General features: G+C 37.2%; 1 protein-coding gene across 1 annotated transcript in view; it reads right to left on the bottom strand.

The window, feature by feature from the left end:
- top2a (DNA topoisomerase II alpha) overlaps window positions 1–18365 on the bottom strand; it is a 34703-nt gene extending 16338 nt beyond the window's left edge. Inside the window, exons 1-18 of the mRNA XM_052038377.1 lie at window positions 18226–18365; window positions 14371–14520; window positions 13448–13538; window positions 13292–13355; window positions 12525–12670; window positions 10509–10606; window positions 9548–9760; window positions 8837–9010; window positions 8173–8274; window positions 7610–7747; window positions 7235–7373; window positions 6779–6936; window positions 4949–5074; window positions 3453–3563; window positions 3196–3301; window positions 2322–2431; window positions 2148–2240; window positions 1491–1605 (exon numbers count right to left, since the gene is read on the bottom strand). Of these exons, the coding sequence (XP_051894337.1) occupies window positions 1491–1605; window positions 2148–2240; window positions 2322–2431; window positions 3196–3301; window positions 3453–3563; window positions 4949–5074; window positions 6779–6936; window positions 7235–7373; window positions 7610–7747; window positions 8173–8274; window positions 8837–9010; window positions 9548–9760; window positions 10509–10606; window positions 12525–12670; window positions 13292–13355; window positions 13448–13538; window positions 14371–14520; window positions 18226–18252 (2161 nt within the window). The 5' untranslated portion in view covers window positions 18253–18365. The remainder of the gene's footprint in view (window positions 1–1490; window positions 1606–2147; window positions 2241–2321; window positions 2432–3195; window positions 3302–3452; window positions 3564–4948; window positions 5075–6778; window positions 6937–7234; window positions 7374–7609; window positions 7748–8172; window positions 8275–8836; window positions 9011–9547; window positions 9761–10508; window positions 10607–12524; window positions 12671–13291; window positions 13356–13447; window positions 13539–14370; window positions 14521–18225) is intronic.
- Between the last annotated feature and the right edge of the window lie 1222 nt (window positions 18366–19587).

Here is a 19587-nt window from a genome sequence, read left to right as displayed (position 1 = left end):
CACTGATGTTTTCCCGGCATCAGCAATGCATCTAAAGATACCATGGATTGTCCAGTGCACAGTTCCTCCATTGCTAGCATAAACTGGATTCTATGGGGGGCAAACTATGACCTTTGCAGAATACTCACAAAAATGCTCAGAGAACATCATGCAGAGTTCATAAATGAGGTGGCAATTAAAGGCTCTGCACTGAAACTTGCATACACCATATGCCAATTGTCGGATGAATGGAAATTGTAGTGATCCCACAGGATTTTTGTGAAGTTCACACCTGCACTACATGCTGTACTTGTGGATGGGGATATTTGCAGCACAAGAGTCTACTGGGGCAGGTCATCACATGGGAAGCAGAGGAGATTGCAATGTTCACTTTTCTGCAGGTATATTGTGGCTACCATTGGGAAAGTACATTATATATGACTGCTTCCCATTCAACTGCATGACAAAGACAGGGCAGTTGAGAGCTCTTCATGCAGCTGTGAGAAACCTCACAAGTCTTTCAGCTCATAACTGTGGGAACAAAACGTCATTGCACTGCTTTTAGCACATTTCTGACCATATTCAAGATTTTGTGCAGGGAATCCAAGTAGGCGCTGGCACTATATTGAGCAAATGTTTATTGTACCAAAATTAGGCGCAATCCAATTTTTAGGCAATAATATCCCATTCTGAACACACAGTAGGTAAGATATCAGAGAGGTAATAGTAATTTTCTAGAATAGCAATAGGGATGAATGATATTAAGATATGGAACAACTAGCAATGCAAAGATTATTCACAACCAGATGTAATGAGCCATAGAGGTATACAAAATTATTAAAAGGTGTTGATTGAGCAAAAAGTGACACCAGGATGGATAACTAGGACACAGATTTTAAAATAACCAGCAAAAGAATAAAAGGGAAAATAAGTAGTTTTTTTTCAAAAAAAAACAAAGTTCTAAAGCTCTTGTGATCCAGAGGAATTTCATGAAAAATAAGTGATACATGAGACTTCAATATGAAGTTTCAAAATATAAATCTGAAAAGAAAAATGCCTTAGGCTTTGGAGTAAGAGCAGTAAACTGGAACTGGGCTAAATTGATTCTTTTTGTTGTACCAACCTATAACTTTACCAATAATTCTATGCATCCAATTGAAAAATATGATGAGACTTATAACAAAAACTGCTGGAGGAACTCAGCGGGACAGTGCAGATGAAACGTTGACTGTCCATTTTCCTTCACAGAGGCTGCCTGACCCACCAAGTTCTTCCAGCAATTTTTTTTTCTCCAGATTCCAGCATCTGCAGTCTCTTCTCTCTCTCTGTTTATAACAAAACAGCTGTTTATTGTTTCAATGCCTATAAGCTGTCACAAATGGCAGACAGTCATAAGGAAGAATGGTGATAACTTACCAACTCTTAGGCAACTTTAACAATTCCATTGGGATATTAAGCCTTTGTCATGGTCTGACCTTTCTAAAAAAAGAACAAAATACCAAAAGACTCACCATCCACAAGTGATGGAATTGACCGTTCATTGTCAGAGTTCGAGAAGAGAACCAGTTCCTTATTTATGAAGTCATTGTATGTCAAATATTTTGTACCTTTCCCATACAAGAATTGCTGTTTAAAAAAAGGAAAGTCAGCTGATGAATACAATTCCAAAAATATTCCAAAGAACAGATGGCCATTTTTTGATACATGAACAAACAGCAGTAGTGGACCACAATGTACCACCAGCTATCTCTGTCATTCAAGTAAGATCATAGGTGATCTCTACTTTCCTGCATATCCCCAGTGCCTATTAAAAAAAAATGTCTTAAAAATATTCAAAGATTCTGCTTCCACTGCCTTTTGGGGAAGCCACTTCCAAAGACTTCTTATGGCCTTCCTATCTCTCTCCACAACCTACTTTCCTAATTAACTTTGTCATCAGCAAATTTAGAATAATATCATTGGTCCCTTCATCCAAGTCATCAATATAAATAAAGCATTTAGGCCCAGCATCAATCCCTGGGGCACAGCACATATTACTGAACTTGACCATGCCAGCTGGGAGCTTGTCTTTACTAATAAAAGATAAATCACATTCAGGATTATAGTTTTGCTATATAGCTTAGAAAAATTTGCTGCAATCTACAGCCAAAATAATTTTGAAGCAATACCTCCGGCAATCCATGTAATTTTCGCTGACGTCTATCAACCATGAAGTTAGTCAGCCATTCTTTACGCTCCTCTATTTTTTTCTTGCTAAATGCCTGAAGAATGAAAGGAATAGTTAAAGAATTATAGTTACAAAACTCTGACTTATGGTGATACACTGCCAGCATTAGCCTCACCAGGGTGATTGCAGCATCATCTTCTGGTCCACCATATCTAAAGGGGATACGATGCCTCTCCATATCAGCGAAGTATTCCTTTGCTTCCTTGGCAGTACTCGTACCCAAACCTGGATGATTTAGATTCAGTAATAATATTTAACTCCACCAGTATATATATTTCAGATTAGCCATGTATGATGCACATCTCAATAAAAAAAATTATATGCCTAGAAATCCAAGGACATAATTCCAGCCCAACCCCGCCAGCATTATACAATAGAAAATAGTTTTATTTTCCACCCTAGAATGAAACACGATAAGGACCATTTTCACATAAGAGATGCATGGGCATTGCTACTACTAGAACACTGCAAAGGAACATGGATCACATGCCCTGAGAGCAATTACCACTTGGCACTTCCAGGGATTTCCAGTACAGCAATGGTGGACTGGAATGTCTACCAAGTAAGTCAATAACTTTCAATATTAGGGCTATCCTGCCCAATGCTAACTGTACTGAAATCCCATCACCAACATACCTCCCCTCTCCCTAACATGAAGTTCATACCACACCCATACCTCTAATCCCATGATCTACCAAGGCCACAGCAACTGAATCATCACGTCCCCCAACGATACATTAGTGCCAGGCTCCATGCTATTCCCTTGACCATCCAAAAATGCTGCATCTGAATCCCAAGCAACTTTTTAAAAAATTAAATTAAAAACCAATATTAAAGCAATAAAGAACAGATACTAACCTAATCCATTCCCAAATATAGTAAAAGGATAAAAAAGCAGAATTTCAACTATCAGCAAAATCTTCTGATAAAGCCAAAATGGGTTCTTACATTGTTGAGAGTACCACCACACAGGGTTTTTAATAACAAACCTTTGTAGTACTTTATTTTCCAAGTCTTGTTGTTGGTGGTGTTCTTTTTCCATTCATCAAATTCAGGTAGACTGTAAAATGCAATTTCCTGCTTGTTTTTGGACACCTGGAGAAAAACAAAATCTCAGTTCACTATTGACCAATATTGCCCTAGCTCAATGGGAATTGGAGTAACTTTAACAGTTAAGTCACATTAGTTATCTATTACAAAGGACTGGTATTTCAATTGACACTATTTCAAGTAGTTATGGACAAACCTTTACAATTGGTGTAATAAATTCCTCTATAAAGCTATGTTTGAGCAGTGAAGGCCAGTTGTGATGGATGAAATTGATCAACAATCCCTTGATGTGTGAACCATCTTGATCCTGCAAAAGAATAACATAGTAGAATTAGGATTCATGTTACAAGAGTGTGAGAAAAACTGCATAATGGTATGCATCAAGATGGAAGAATTTTGTAACAAGATCTCAAACCTCTCCTCTTGGCCTGATCTAGTAAATGACGTGCAAGAACTGCAGAGATGTTTTAAAACATTTTTATGAAAGTAATATAGATAACAATACTGAGAATTACTTCCAAGTTAAGATTTATAAGATTCTTTACTTGCAGATTGTGGTACCTTTTCTGATGTTACATTTTTTTGGGCAAATATGCTAATCATAAATGGCTAACTTCATATGAATAACGTACTTTGCACATTTACCATAGTTAATTTACTGAGATTCCATGCTTCCTGGTGAGGAATTGGATGGAGGTTATAAAGGCAACTTTCAGACTCCAAGTTTTAATCAAGATTGCATTAAAAACAGTGCAGCTTGCTGCAGTGCACATTTCTGTGCTTTTCTAACTGCTGCCACACAATGGATGCAGCTCTAAAGTAGTTCAAGCTGAGACTGTTGCAAATAATTCTTCCTGCATTTGATTCAGCAATAACAGTGCTATACTAAATTACTAATTTCTTTTAGCACGTTCTCTGCTCAAACAATTGCAACTTATGTGTTTATACTAGCATTAACTTGCAGGAGACAAAATTTCAAGAGATTGTGGGCTAGATTTTAATCAGTACCTCTAAAGGCATATTAAAAATTCACTGTACAGTAGAACAATGAACATTTTCTTTGTGGGTCTGCTGATAGGAAATCACCCAAATTAGTCCTCCATAAGGCAAGGCAAGGCCCTTTCTTTCTGCATTCCTGGCACCTGGGTGAGCATATAATGCAATCAGCTATTGGGAGTGACCAAGAAAGGGCTAGGTACGTTAAGAAAATGTACTCAAGTTGGGATCCCTGCATCAGCCTAAGAGTTCCCAAGCAGTCTCCTTCAAATCACACACTCGCAGGGTTCAGAGGTGCTGCACAAGTAGTTTACAGTCTGCTCATGCTTGTACTAATGAAAATTGTATCCCCTTTGTTATCACTGTATATGTCCAGGATTGTACACACATGATTGTCAAATGTATGGAGGACCTACGGGTGAGGGGTGAAAAGGCAATGCTGGCTTTGCAATGCATGTGGAACCTCTGCAATTTTCAATCAAGTTCATATTTTTCATAGAAACTGGTGTACAGGGTACTGTACGTTTTACTTTTTAGATACAAAACTGGGGCTAGGGATTCTGTGAGAGCATAGAGAAGTTTGTAGTGTGGCTTCTATTTAATATATGACAAATGCATTTTGGATTTTCAAATGCTGAACCTTTACACATGGTGAAAATAAACAACCATTTCAAAGACATAATTTAGTTAGGATACCTGATCTGTCATAATCATCAATTTTCCATAACGGAGAGTCTTCAGAGACTCCTGATCTTCATAGTTCTTCTTGTATTGCAGACCAATAATCTTTATCATGTTGTTGATTTCGGTGTTTTCCATTATCTGCAAAACAAACATATAACAGAAGTGTCACCCAATTATTTCTGATTGCCCACCAAAGTATGAACTGTGGCTCAGCTAGCTGTACTCTCAGCTGTATTAGAACATTCTAGGATTGAAACCACTCCACAGACTTGAATCCACACTGACATTGCAGTGCAGTGCTGAGGTGTCGGAAGCATCATTGTTCTGATGTTAAGTTAAACCAAGGTCCTATTTGATCTCTTGGGAGGGACGTAAAGGATCCTGTGATGTCATTCTAAATATAAACATGGGAATTATCCCTGGTGTCCTAGCCAACAGTTATCCCTTAACCAGTATCACAGAAACAGATACATTGAGGTGTGTTATGGACTCAGTGAAAGTCCCTTTAAGATAGAGAGTGTGTGTGTATGTGTGTGTGGGGCGTGCTTACGTCAATAGAAGATAAAGGACGTAATGACGTTGTTGAAGAAGTCAGAAGAAGAAGAAAGAGAGAGAGAGAAGGGAGAGAGACACCAGCCTGCTTGTTTTCTCTATCGATGGATGAGAAACAATAACTGTGTTTGCCACTGAAATCCATGTATGGAAGTTGGAAGTAATCCGGTGGAGTTCACTTTGTTGCTGACCTGTAGAAGGAAACAGGTATTTGTGTGTGGACGACCACGGTTCGGATGCTTTTCGGGGTGAGGAAGTCACTACCGAGTAAACACTGAAGTGTCGTTTGGGTTTCCTCGTGGAACATTTGGATTTCGTATGTACTCTCTCTCTATGTTTTTCTACATCTACATCTTATCTTCAGACAACGGTGGTTGTTGAAGAAGCCCTTGCTCATGTTTCACCTTATGGCTTGCGGAACTGAACTTTACGAACCATTCAGGAACTGGGAGTTTTGGACTTTGTCACACACACACACGAAGAGTTTAGTTTTGGGGTTAACGTTCGAGGTTTAACATTCTTGAATTCTAACATACTAACATTTTTACTTTTATTTTACGTATTATCATAAGTAGTGATTAATAAAATAGTTTTTAACACTGAATCATGCTCAGTGAGTTTCTTTTGTTGCTGGTTTGTGACAGGTGCACAAATAGGTTGCTATTTCTTTGAGATGTTCTGAGTAGGCTAGAAAAAGCACTACTAAAATGCAAGTCTATCTTTCCAACTAACAGGTTCTTTAATATCCATGGGAAGCCATAATAAAGGTAAAATATGGTAAGACATTTCTTTGCTAAAACAAATTAATAAGGACTGGACAATCCTGATTTGACCTAAAACAGTCAATTTAGGACAGAACTACTGGTAGCTTGACAGCAGGCAACGTGCTCTCAACCTTGTTACAGAAAATATAGAATTGACGAAGAAACTTAGTTGGAGGAATGTAACATGGTATTATGTTTTTTAGAAAAAACTTGGAAGTTAGTATACAAGAACACATTGCTATATATATATATAGTGAGAGTGTCAACTATAGCCACCACTAGATTCAACTTCATGAACAGCCACATTAAGGGCTAAAAAGCAACTCAAAGACGTGATAAGCTGCTACAAAACACAGGTATTACAAGATTACAAAAATAAATTATCTGTAAGTGGTTGAATTAAGTGCCCAGAGCAAAACAGCAAATGAATAAATAAATAAGTTGATGTTGCAAATTTTGATTATGCCTTTATGAAATTCTTTGGGATTTTTTAAAAATGAAAATCTTGCAACTTATATCAACCTACCTGTTTGTGAGATGCTTCTCGTACATTGAGGACTTTTCCCCTAAGAGGAAACACACCATATCTATCTCGTCCAACCACTCCCAGACCTGACACAGCCAAAGTCTTGGCTGAATCTCCCTCAGTTAGGATGAGAGTACAACCCTGAGAATGCTTAGTTCCTGGGGAAAAGGAAATTTCATCTTTATGATCACAAAGTAACTTGCAACTGAATTTAATAAGATTATGTTTATAGATCTTGGAAGCAAATCAAGCACCTGATAATACTTCTACAGCTTAACTTTAATATGGTCACCAAAGACTGGCAAGTATGAAGTTAGCATAACTCACACAATTAAAAATTTTCAAATCAATCTACTTCCTCACATTAAAACATTTATCACTTACACACCAGTCCTAAACAACTATTAAAAACATCATGCTAGTGCCAAGTGTCCAGAATAAGATGAAATATTATACCAGCATCGTTAGCATCATCCAGTTTCGGAATTCCCTTGATCTTGGTTTGTTTTGCTCCTGAGCATTTCTTATTAAGCATATTTTGGGCTTTAAACCGAACCCAATTCATGATGCTTTCAATGATACCACAGCTCATTGCCTACAACAAAAACATAAAATTCTGTTAAGTAAAATTATGCCACTAGAATAACAGCTTTAATAATTCTAGTCCAAGCAATTGAGGCAGAATAATTTGATTTCCCATCAAAAATAAAAAATTCAAAATTGCTGTTGAAATGATAACAGCTTCAGTAAGGTTCAAGCAAATTTAACGAAATGGGCCTATATCTGAAAAATGTGGTTATTGGTATGTATACAGTTAGAAGTCAAACATACCGCTTTGATAAACTTCTCAGATAATACACATCGTGAACCAAAATTCTTTGCTTGAAGCGTCATGTTCTCCTTTGTCTGGGAGTCAAATGTTGGGTTTTCGATCAAACTATTCACAAAGACCCAAAGATGATTCTTTACCTGTCACACAACCAAATTCACAGCTTGAAAAAAATCTTAATAAACAACAGGTAAATTAGTACCATCAAAATACTGAAGTCTAAAGAGCAAAACAAATACAATACTGTCAGGAATGCCAAAGACTTAAAAAAATAAGGTATTCAGAGAGAATCTAACTAAGACCCATCATGGTTATTTCTAAGGTAGCTCTATTTTGGAAAGTTTAGTTGGTAGTTTCATTTATTATTTCTAAAAGGGAGTCTTTTAAGGTCATTGAAAAATCATCAGGTTCCCAATGACTGTCTTTGAAATGTTGGCAGAGAATTGTTCCTGTGTCAACCCTCACAGGGAACGTTGAAGATCAGAGCGCTTTGCTAGTTACATCAAAAAGATGCAATTAATTTTAAGAATCAGATGTTGCCATTCTGCATTTGGCCAATTCTTACCTGAAATGGTTTCACTGCCACACCACCTTTATTCTTCTTCTTTACAACCTCAATTAACTTGTTAACCAATTGGTCAGTGATATAGTCAACATGCCGACCACCCTGCAAAAATAAATCAAACACTCAAATGCTCTGTTATAAGTGCCCTCAGCCAATTGGTACCAAGTTCCGAAATTCATTTACTAAACCAGTTAACTGAACTCTTGAGGATACTATCTGGTTGAGCTGGATAATGAAGGCAAATACCAGCAGCCTTGTCACCAATTTTCCCAAAAAACCTGAAGCAGTAACTATGTTTTTTTTGCATCAGTCATTGAAATTTATTTTCTACTTTAAAGGTTTTATGAAAATGCAAGTTGTTATAATGGAACAAACCTTTGATGTCATTAATTTTCCCTCCTCCTAAAAACACCAACCCCAAGCTGAGATACAACTTCACAGGTAACAAATAAGCCACTATTATTGTTGAGTCGGTGTCTGTTGATAGTCTCTTCTTCAAACTACTGCCTGATTGAGATCAGTTAACTCGACATAGAAGTTAAAACCATAGACCTTTAAAGTCTGTGTGGTTCAGCCAATTCTTCACTAAACCCATTAAGCAAATGGGAGAACCACTAAGGATCACATTATGTTATGTATACAAGTGCACTAAATTATAGTTTACCTTTGTGGTAGCAATGCTATTTGCAAAGCTTATCTGCTGGAAGCCTTTCTCACTCATCGTCACACAGACTTCCCACCGTTCGTTAACAACTTCATGTACTATCTTGAGTGGGCTGCCTGTTTCATCCACTTTGCCACTTATGTAAAGATCCACGTAACTACGGAATCCAGAAACCTATAAGCAGAAGGACAAGATAATGGCTTCACAATTATGGTCTACTTAGGGAGCAATTTTATTTAAGTATATTTAAATCAATATTTAAAATGTTACAAAACCTTTTTTACCCTCCCACTGAAATTTTTAAACAGTAAAAAGCGTAAAAACAGTATCAGAGTTCTCAATGTCGACACTGTTCCCCTGCCTTCTTATCCAAGAAATTATAGGTTTAAAACTATGTAACTAAGAAGTACAAAATAACCATTTTAGGATTCTGAAAACTGGAATTTTTTTGTTTTTTTTAAACAAGAAACAATAAGCAACAATGCATTATTTTTAATGCACTCTCTAGTATTTAAATTATAGTTAGGATGAGTAATGATCTTTATGTATGATATTAAAATTTGGTACAAATCAACAGAAGAATTACAAAACTTACGAAATTATTTAACTAAGAAATAGGCACAAGATACCTGAACATGGTACATTTAAAACAAATACCATTACAAATATAGTAATGCACTAAGACACTGAGCTGTATTATTTGAAACATACAGGTAACTTCTTGCCATTTAGGAAAACTTTCACCCCTTTGCAGGTGCCAGCAACATCATATGCTCTTCTTGACATAATTGCCACTATGTCTTTATCAAGAGTTTGCATTTTGAATTTTGGGAGATCAGGTTGAAAGGTGATACAAGTGTAGTCATCACCATCAAAATACTTGATTTTAGCTTCTTGTGCATCTCCCATATTGTTCTTCCAGGTCTATGGAGGAAAGCAAAATAAAATTAGAGGAATTCAACCTTTGATTGAATTTTATAGCATCTTGCCAAATTCATCTGTAAAGATTTTAAATAGAAATGTAATTAATTGAAGAATATCTGATCCCCATTTGTAATTAAAATATAAAAAGGTAGACAGTGAGGGTAGACATTTGATACTTCCTCTAGTTTAATTGGTTAGGATTAAGGCCATATTTTCAGGACAACAGCTCAACCATTTTGGACTGAGATGAGGAGAAATTTCTTCACATGTTGTGAATCCTTAAAATTCTCTGTCATAAAGAACTGCAGATGCACGGTTATTGAGTACATTTCAAACTAAACCTTTTAGATATTCGGACTCTAAAAGACATAAGGATAAGATGTGGTCTTACAGAATTGCATAGTGGACTGGAAGGATCTATGTTCTAGTAAATCAAGGATATGGGGATTGGAGTCAAGGTTCAGCAATTATCCTACTGTATGGTGGAAAAGGTTGGAGGGGCATCTGAACCACCTTTCCTTTTTTTTCGTAACTTACTCTATAATGTTTTCTGAAGTCTGCAGCAAATAACATAATTCAAAATATCAAAGATAGATAGTTTTCATTATGTTTTCCTCAACAAATCTTCAAGGCCGCAACCTCTACATTCTTTACACTGAACATAAGCTAATATTAAAGTTCTTATGTAAATATTGAAGTTGACAAAAAGGAATTAATTCCATTTACAATGGTCAGGAGCTTAACATACCTGTCTGAAACACTTCTTGTATTCCCTACAAGCAGTTTCCACTGTAAACTTTGTACTGAAAATGTTGCAGAGTTTTGCACCATAACCATTTCGTCCACCTGAAAAAAAAGGATATTCTTTCATTTAGATAATTTTAAAAGGCAAAAGTTAGTGATGTCAAAGTTGCAATTTACAAGTCTTTTTTTTATTTATATTATTTAGATTATTACACGTGCCCTAAGGCAGTAAGCGTGAAATCTAAATATCAAGAGGAGACAAATCATTACATGGAAATTACAATGTTATTAATCATAAGTTCTGTATAATTCCCTTTTACAAAATCATGCTACAATTTTGTGCTGGCTTTTCTTTCTGATATATGCATAATGAAATTGCTTTCGTAAACTTATCATAGAATCATAGAACAGTACAGCACGTTTTAATTATATTCTGCAGCAAGTGTTATACTACTCCTTGGTTCTCCCAGTTTCTCAAACTGTACTGGAAAGGAGCTCATGTACTTCGATAACTATTTCTCAGAAGTACAAAATTAGCAATTTTATGATAAAGAACAACGAAACAGCAAAATAATAGCTGTGGAGAGAATATACAAATTTAAAGTAATAAATTAGCTGTGATCATTCTAGTAGAATTGTCCTTGCCTTCTACAGAAACATCTCATCAACAAGAACAAGTACTTATTTAAGAAAATTTAATCCAGCAATATACTACAAGCCATTTTACAGGTACATAATCTGACAAAATGTGACACAAAGCTACATTAGGACATATGATCAAAAGAAAGTAAAGCCTTAAAAAAGGAAAAAGAGATGATGGTAGGGCTTTGACAGCTAAGTGGCAGAGAAATTAAAATCCAGACTACTAACAGGCCAGCATTGGAGCAATGCATACATCCAGAGTTTAGAAGGATGAGGAGGGATTTCATTGAAACCTACTGAATATTGAAAGGACTGGATAGAGTGGATGTGGAGAGGATGTTTCCAGCAGTGGGAGAGTCTAGGACCAGGGGGCACAGCCTCAGAATAGAAGGACATCCCTTTAGAACAGAGATGAGGAGGAATTTCTTTTGCCACAGGGTGGTGAATCTGTGGAATTCATTGCCACAGACAGATGTGGAGGCCAAGTCATTGGGTATATTTAAAGTGGAGGCTGATAGGTTCTTGATTAGTAAGGGTGTCAAAGGTTATGGGGAGAAGGCAGGAGAATGGGGTTGAGAGGGAAAAATAAATCAGCCATGATCAAATGGTGGGGCAGACTCAAAGGGCTGAATGGCCTAATTCTGCTCCTATATCTTATGGTCTTATCTTTGTGAGCTGTAACCCTGGAGGAGGTTGCAAAGGCAGCAATTGTAGAAGCTATGGAAGGATTTCAAAATAAAAATAAGAATTGTGAAATTAAGCCAATGAGTGAAGACGGTAACACAACATGGAAGTCAGTGTAATCCCACTTTACTTGGTCTTGAAAAGCCACGTTAAGTAAAAGTCATCAATCATGAAAACTAACTCATTTATATCATGATGCTACCATACACCTACTGCCCACTTCTATTCCATGCAGGGGTGACAACAAGGACTTCAATTTAAAGCAAGAGAAAATGCTTCAGGACACAAGCCTGTTCAATCTCGCCTTTAGTTCAAACAATTTATTCCCATATGCACGTTTTTTTAAGAATAGAATTGTCTTGCTTAAATTTTGAGGTCTAGGAAGTTTAGGAATAACTGCTCTCAATATCGACCTTGATGATTTATGAATCTTAAATATCACAGCATCCAGAATGTTCAAAATGGTTAGTAGGAACATGAATTTAACCTTTACATCTATCCCCCCAAGACTGCATAGCACGTTCCAATCCATTGACTAGTGATTAACTTTTAATTTATTAGGAAGAATAATCATAAGGTATCTTAAATTAAAAATTAAATGCAAGATACTTTGTCTTTTGAAAAGCTGCAAACAATTTCTAGCTCATACTTGAAATAGTTGTGTTATTCATTATTACTTGGAGTTCGAACTCACCAGTGACTTTCTTCTGATCATCATCATAGTTGCTGGAAGTCAGTAGCTGGCCAAAGATGAGATTAGGAACAAAAACTTTCTCCACTTTATGCTCCACAACAGGAATCCCCTTTCCATTATTCCATACAGTAATTGTGTTGTTCTCACTGTGAATGGGAAAACAAATTATTTTGTTTGCTTCAATACATTCTGTTCCTACTGCACCATTTTAAAGATTCTTTGTACAGTAATCAGCAGTGGAATCCTTACTGGAAATGGCTAGAGTACAAAAAAAAAAGAGCTCACATCTTTCTTGTCCTGCACAGCACAACTACTACAGGACATAATAAAAAAAACTGAATATGCACAATTAGCTAAATAAAATTCATTTTAATGCTTGAGAAAATAGTCAACCTAATATATCACCTGCATTCTATTATGCACGTTTAATTTACAAGACAGATGACTTATTCATTAATTCACTATCATGGCTCTACTATGCTTTTGCAATATACCCTCTGCTTTGTGCTGTCTATGAATGGTATGAGTTCCTGTTTAAAGACTTAGGAAACTGTTTTAAGATAAATGATTTGGGATTACACTTTGTCTGGAATGTGACTGGGTACTATTTAATATTTGGTGTCATCTGACACTATTCACTTATAAAAACATGTTCATGATAAAGGTCAGTCTGTATTTGTAATTAGCTTTAAAGCAATACTTCATTCACTCATTAACACATTCTAAAAATTTATGAAGGGATTCAAAATAAATTTCAAACCACTTACGGGTCAATGCTGATTTTGATGCAGGACATGTTTTTATCTCTCTGTTTGTTATCAGCAGCATTCACTATTTAAAATAAAACATTAAATTAATTTGGCATTTTAATTTCTTTGGACAATTCAAAATTTAGAAAGATAACATAACAATTCCTGACATACCTAGAATTTCATCAAATATCTTGTATAAACCAGGGACAAAAGTCACTTCTCTGCAATTTAAGCCAATTTCTTCATCATACACCCACATTTGCTGCAAAGGAAAAGAGAAGTATAATTTTCATCCATCTGGAGACCAGAACTGTCATTTTCTCATTTGTACTTTCAAAGATGGTCAGTAAATTCCACGCAAATTAAAACCTGATATCTCAAAATGAACATCCTCAAAAGTTACAAATACAGCAGTCTGGAGTAGGGAGAGGTCAGAGTAGAAAAAAAATTGGCAAATTCCTGGTGCTGATTATTACTAGTGTGCAGCATTGGAAAATTTATATACGTGTACATTACACCAACAGTCAAGTGGACTTAGCAGCAAAGCATACCACACTGCCTTGACATTTATAGAGGGCAGAGCGGCGGACTACCCAATCTCATGGAAACAATTTCCAGGGCCTTGAGGCAATAAATAGCACTCCCCTTTGATGTGTTTAGATTTAAACTCTTAGACAAGTTAAACACTAAAATATTTTTAGTCCCCTCAAAGTAGGAGATAGGGTAACAGTATTATTTGCTATTCATGCAATCCTCCAGCAAATATACCTCACTCGATCTCAATTCTCCCTTAAACCATCTTCACAAGATTGTGATGTTAAATATAAAGTAAATTGTTAATGCTGACATGATTTTGAAAATAGTAAAGCACAAGGGTAAATCGCTAGATCAAAATAAGATATTCAAAAAAAATTCCAAATCATGTTAAATGGAAATTAAATATTTTCTTAAAGATAGGTGACCACCTTCCTTTGTGGTGCATTAATTCATCAATTAATAATCTGGTGAAAAACAAACAAAATACAGGATGAATTTGCACACAAAAAATTATATTAGTACTTTACATTCATCATACAAAAAGAATCAACTTTTACCTGTGAAACAGGTTCCACAGAGCCAATATAACTGTCAGGACGGAGCAAAATATGCTCCAGTTGTGTCTTCTTCTGGTAGATTCTTTCAACAGACAACCTTCGATTATCATCACCTTTCTTCACCTTTGTGACTTGATTAGGAAACAAAGGCTGTGGAAAGACAAAAATAAAATTAGAAATGTTGATAATACACCCTATAACAAAATATATATTAAAATGAAACCTATGAAACAAGCTTTGTCAGGGAAAGTTAAAGACCAAACCCACAACTGCTATGACCAAAAAGGACAAGAAGGGGAATGGGAACACCACACCCGCAGGTTTCTCTCCAAATTGCGCAGCATCCCGTATATCACAGTTGTATCATTATCTCTGGTTCCAAATCCTGAAATTCCACAAGAACAGAAGGTAGCTCACCACCTTCTCAAAGGCAATTAGGGATGTACAATGACCATTGGCCTTTCCTGCACCCCAAACAATGAAGGAAAGGTCTTTATTTAATGCATATCTAAAATACTTCAGTGTTGGCCATTGATTTGGTTAGTGTAATTGGTATCAAACTTTAGTTTGGGGTGGAGAGAGTTGGGGGTAAAATTATATTTAAACCAAAAGTCTTTAATACTTGCAAAGCATTTCCACTCAAAATGCTGCCAAAACTGACATAACCTGTGAATCTCCCATCACCAATACATTTATAATCTTACACAGCTCAACTGTTCTCTCCAAATACAACTGAAGCTTCAAAGAACAGATGACCCAAATGAAACAATGCCAACAGATTGCATAGTTTTCAGAATTTCTTTCATAGGCCCTTCAAGCATTCTTCAGTTCTAGACCTCACATCAACCACTTGTATATTAAAATACCCTCTCATCCCAAGATATTCCATCTACAAATTCGCCAACGACACTCTGTAATTGGACGAATCACAGGTGGTGATGAGTCAGCTTACTGGAGCGAGAGGGCACCTGGTTGAGTGGTGCTGCAGCAACAACCTCTTGCTCAATGTCAGCAAAACTAAAGATCTGATTGTTGACTTCAGGAAGGGGAAGAAGGGTGAACACACCCCAGTCTGGAGATCGGCAGTGGAGAGATTCAGCAGGTTTAAATTCCTGGGCATTAACATATCAGATGACCTGTCCCAGGCCAGCACATAGATGCAATCATAAGTGTGCCAGCATCTTTACTTTCCTAGGTTAAGCTTGTCACTGAACACTCTTCTACAGACGTACCGTCGAAAGTATCCTGGCTGGCTGATCATGGTCTGGTATAGCAATACAAATATGCAGGAACGCAAGAAGCTGCAAAGAGTAGTGGACTCTGCCCAATACATCACGGGCACATTCCTCTCCACCACTGGTAGTATCTACAGGAGGTGCTGCCTCAAGAAGGCAACATCCATCATCAAAAATCCCCACCATCTGGGCCATGACACCTTCTCACAGCTACCATTGGGCAGGGGGTACAGAAGCCTGAAGTTCCACACCACCAAGTTCAAGAACAGCTACTTCCCTTCATTTATTTCTTGAATAAACCAGCAAAACCCCAATCACTGCAGTTTAGCAATACTATGACCACTTTGCACTAAAATGGACTTTGTTTTCTTTTTGTTCTATAGTGTTCTTTCTTGTAAAAATTGTGTATAATTTATGTTTTTCTTGTAAATGCTACCTATTTGATGCAATGTGCCTGTGACGCTGCTGCAAGTAAGCTTTTCATTGCATATGTGAATACATGTACTTGTGCATATGACAATAAACTAGACTTTGACCTCCAAAATCTACTATTATTTTCTTAAGAAACAGACCCAAGATGGACCAAATTTGCATCTTGTTTTCTGGACTATGCATGTCATGTGCACTTATCCAGACCTGGCTACCAACAAAATGAAAAATAAATGATAAATATTTTTAAAAATGCAAAAAGGTACATATGTTGGGAGGAAGTTGAAGAAAATTAGTGGTGCAGCTTGTGGTTTTGTGTGACAGGCAATGGGATGTTTGATGGAGTGAAAAATGCCACACATATTTTTCATAAATGGGCGTAAGGAAAAAAATTGAATGAGTCCCATAGAGAAGGAAATCCTTTATTTTTTTTGCACTGTTTTCACCTGCATAATACGAAGAACAAAATTATGCAATTTAGTTTCTGGCTCATTCAGGCAAACAATTCAAACAATTTTATTTCAGATCTGCAGTATGCATATCATTTTCCTTTAATAATTTCAGATAATTCTGTACTAACACCTACTGAAGAATTACCTTTTGTTTCTGGTTGTCAACTTTCCCCATCGCCCCTTTTTTATTTTCCTGCCTTCCATCCTCTCACAGAGCTGTTTTTTGTCCTGTCCTCCCCTTTTACTCAACCATAAAACTTTCCAATTCTGATGAATCATTAACAGTATTGGTACTGGTTTATTATTGTCACTTGTACTGAGGTACAGTGAAAAACTTGTCTTACAGACCGATCGTACAGGTCATTACACGGTGCAGTTACATTGAGTCAGTACATTGATGTAGTACAGGTAAAAACAATAACAGTACAGAGTGAAGTGTCACAGCTACAGAGAAAGTGCAGCACAATAAGGTGCGAGGTCACAACAAGGTAGATCGTGAAGTCGTAGTCCATCTCATTTTTGTCTTAACCAGCTTTACCAATGCTACTCAACTTGCTGGACACTTTCAGGAGTTTGATTTGTTTGACTCAAGGTTTCCAGCATTTGCAGTGTTTTGACTTGTTATCTCTTTGGTCTGGGGAAGAGCAATGCAACTTCACATCACCGCTGTCCTACATTATTCAAATTCCTCTACTTCCTGGAAAATATTCCTGTACTCTCCCTCCTTGACCATCCTCCTCTATGATCACAGCAGGATTCAATTTTTAATCAGAGAACATTAATTTCACACTCAGGTGGCCAAAACATATCAACCATAGACAAGTTCACAAAAGACTGGAGATTTTTAAACATATCTTTTAATTTTCTATCAAATGCAATATTGTTCCCAAATGGCTTTAATGAATTAAAGCCAGCTTGATCTAATGATTGTTGCATAACTTTGAAAGGAATTGCACAAAGTTTTGAGTGGTACACCATCGTTGATATTTGAAGCAACAAACAATCTGCTGAAGGAACTCTGGGTCGAGCAGCATCTGTGAGGGGAAAGGAATTGTCGTTGTTGTCCTTTTCCCCACCACAGATGCCATTTGACCCACTGAATTCTTCCAGCAGATTGGTTGTTGCTCCAGATTCCAGCATCAGCAGTTTCTTGTGTCATCAATACTTGTCTGCCCTAAACACTGTACTCTGCATTGTTATTGTTTTCCTTTTGTAGTCCCTCAATGAACATAAGATGGAATGATTTGTATGGATGGCATTTTCATTGTTTCTCAGTGAAAATATTTTCACAGAAGCTTTTCACTGTATCTCAGTAGATGTGACAATAATAAATCAAATATCAATTTTTTGCCATCCTGAAAATGAAATTCGAAATAAATGCCTGAACATAAACTGAATTCTGCCAAGCCAGTTGTTTAAGTGATGGCACCGCTTTCGACAAGAGAATGGACAAGCTAGAAGCAAACTGTGAAAGGACACTAAAGCACGTTTGCAAAACCCTGCAAAATGATAAGTGTGCATTAATTTATTTTTAACGCCGATCTCTTCACAGGAAGCAAATTTTCTAAATGATTTTTTATACAATAAAGGTCCATTTAGGAGGGAAAAATCCCAGGATAAATTTTGCATTTTAAAATCGAAACACAAACTTTGCATCCTGGTTGTTGACCCAGGCTCCACTACAATTTGACAAAACGATCCGAGGGGGATTTTTTTTTTGAAAATTAAGTTATACTTACTCGCAGGGGACTCGATGCAAGATCCATAGTTCCAGTGAAGAATATTTACAACCTGCTAAGATTGAAAATAATTGGTTTTTTGTGTGTGTGAGAGTTTACGGCTGAAAACTCCAACGCTCCGCGCTCGCGCCGAATCGCTCAATGAAATTCAAAACCTTCGCCCGTCGCACCGCCGTCCAATCCCGCTTCAGCCCGCCTAAACTGCAGCCAATCAAAAATCCCCTTGCACCCCTGCCCCCTCCCCCCCCAGCCGCCTCCGAGCGCTTTAACGGCTCGAAGTTCAAATCTGATTGGACAGTATGGTGCGGTGCCGGATCTGGGATGGCTTGTGGGAGTTGTAGTCCTCATGTGGCCCAACTGTCGTTACAATATTTCTCTGGTGATTATATTGTCAGGTTTGCAAAAGGAAGGTAGCAAATAAGTGTTATTAAGAAGTTTTTAGCAACAAGCTTGATGTCCACATAGACTTTATGTGTTCTTTGTCTCGATTTATCCCCGAAACATCGATTGTCCATTTCCCCCCACAGATGCTGCTCGACCTGCTGAGTTCCTCCAGCAGATTGTTGCTCATTTCCCTGAATATTGGTATTGGTTTATTATTGTCGCTTGTACTGAGGTACAGTGAAAAACTTGTCTTGCATACCGATCATACAGATCAATTCATTACATTGAGGTAATAGTACAAACAATAACATTATAGAATTTAAATTTAAAAATGTAGAATGATTATAATAGAAGTAATAAGTAGATCTGCAGAGAGCAGCTTGCAATGAGTCGCCACGCCCTGGTGCCATCTTGCTTCCACCTCCAGCTTTTCCCAAGTCCTGATGCAGGATCTCGACCTGAAACGTCGACAGTTCCTCTCCCCCCACAGACGCTGCTCGACCTGATGGATTCCTCTAGCAGTTTTTGCACCAGATTCTAGCATCCAAAGTTTCTTGTGTCCCCAATAGACTTCCATCTCCTCAACATGTGGTGGTGAAAAGTTAAGCAACACTACCTCCTGTATTCAACGCTTACAGATAGCATTACAATATTCACTGCTTATTACACTGGACATTTCAGATAATCTGCACTTCCACCTCTTGTAGACAGATGTTACTTGTCATTAGTTATTTGTGTAGTCATCCCTTTTGTCATTTAATCTGTCCTGTCTTCCACAGACCTTTGCTTTTGCTCTCTCCTATCTACCTGCCACACTTCCCTGCATCTTAAAATTTGTTTTATCAACACTTTTTCCCAGGTCCTGATGCAGGAGTTTGACTCAAAACATCGACTGCCCTTTTCCCTCCACAGATGCTGCATAGCCCGCTGAGTACTTCCAGCAGTTTGTTTCTTGCTCCACATTCCAGCATCTGTAGT

This window comes from Pristis pectinata, chromosome 25 (genome assembly GCF_009764475.1).
Source record: "Pristis pectinata isolate sPriPec2 chromosome 25, sPriPec2.1.pri, whole genome shotgun sequence".
Classification (NCBI taxonomy): Eukaryota; Metazoa; Chordata; class Chondrichthyes; order Rhinopristiformes; family Pristidae; genus Pristis; species Pristis pectinata.
The sequence above is the reverse complement of the archived record's forward strand: the minus strand, read 5'-3'. Positions and strand labels throughout refer to the sequence as shown.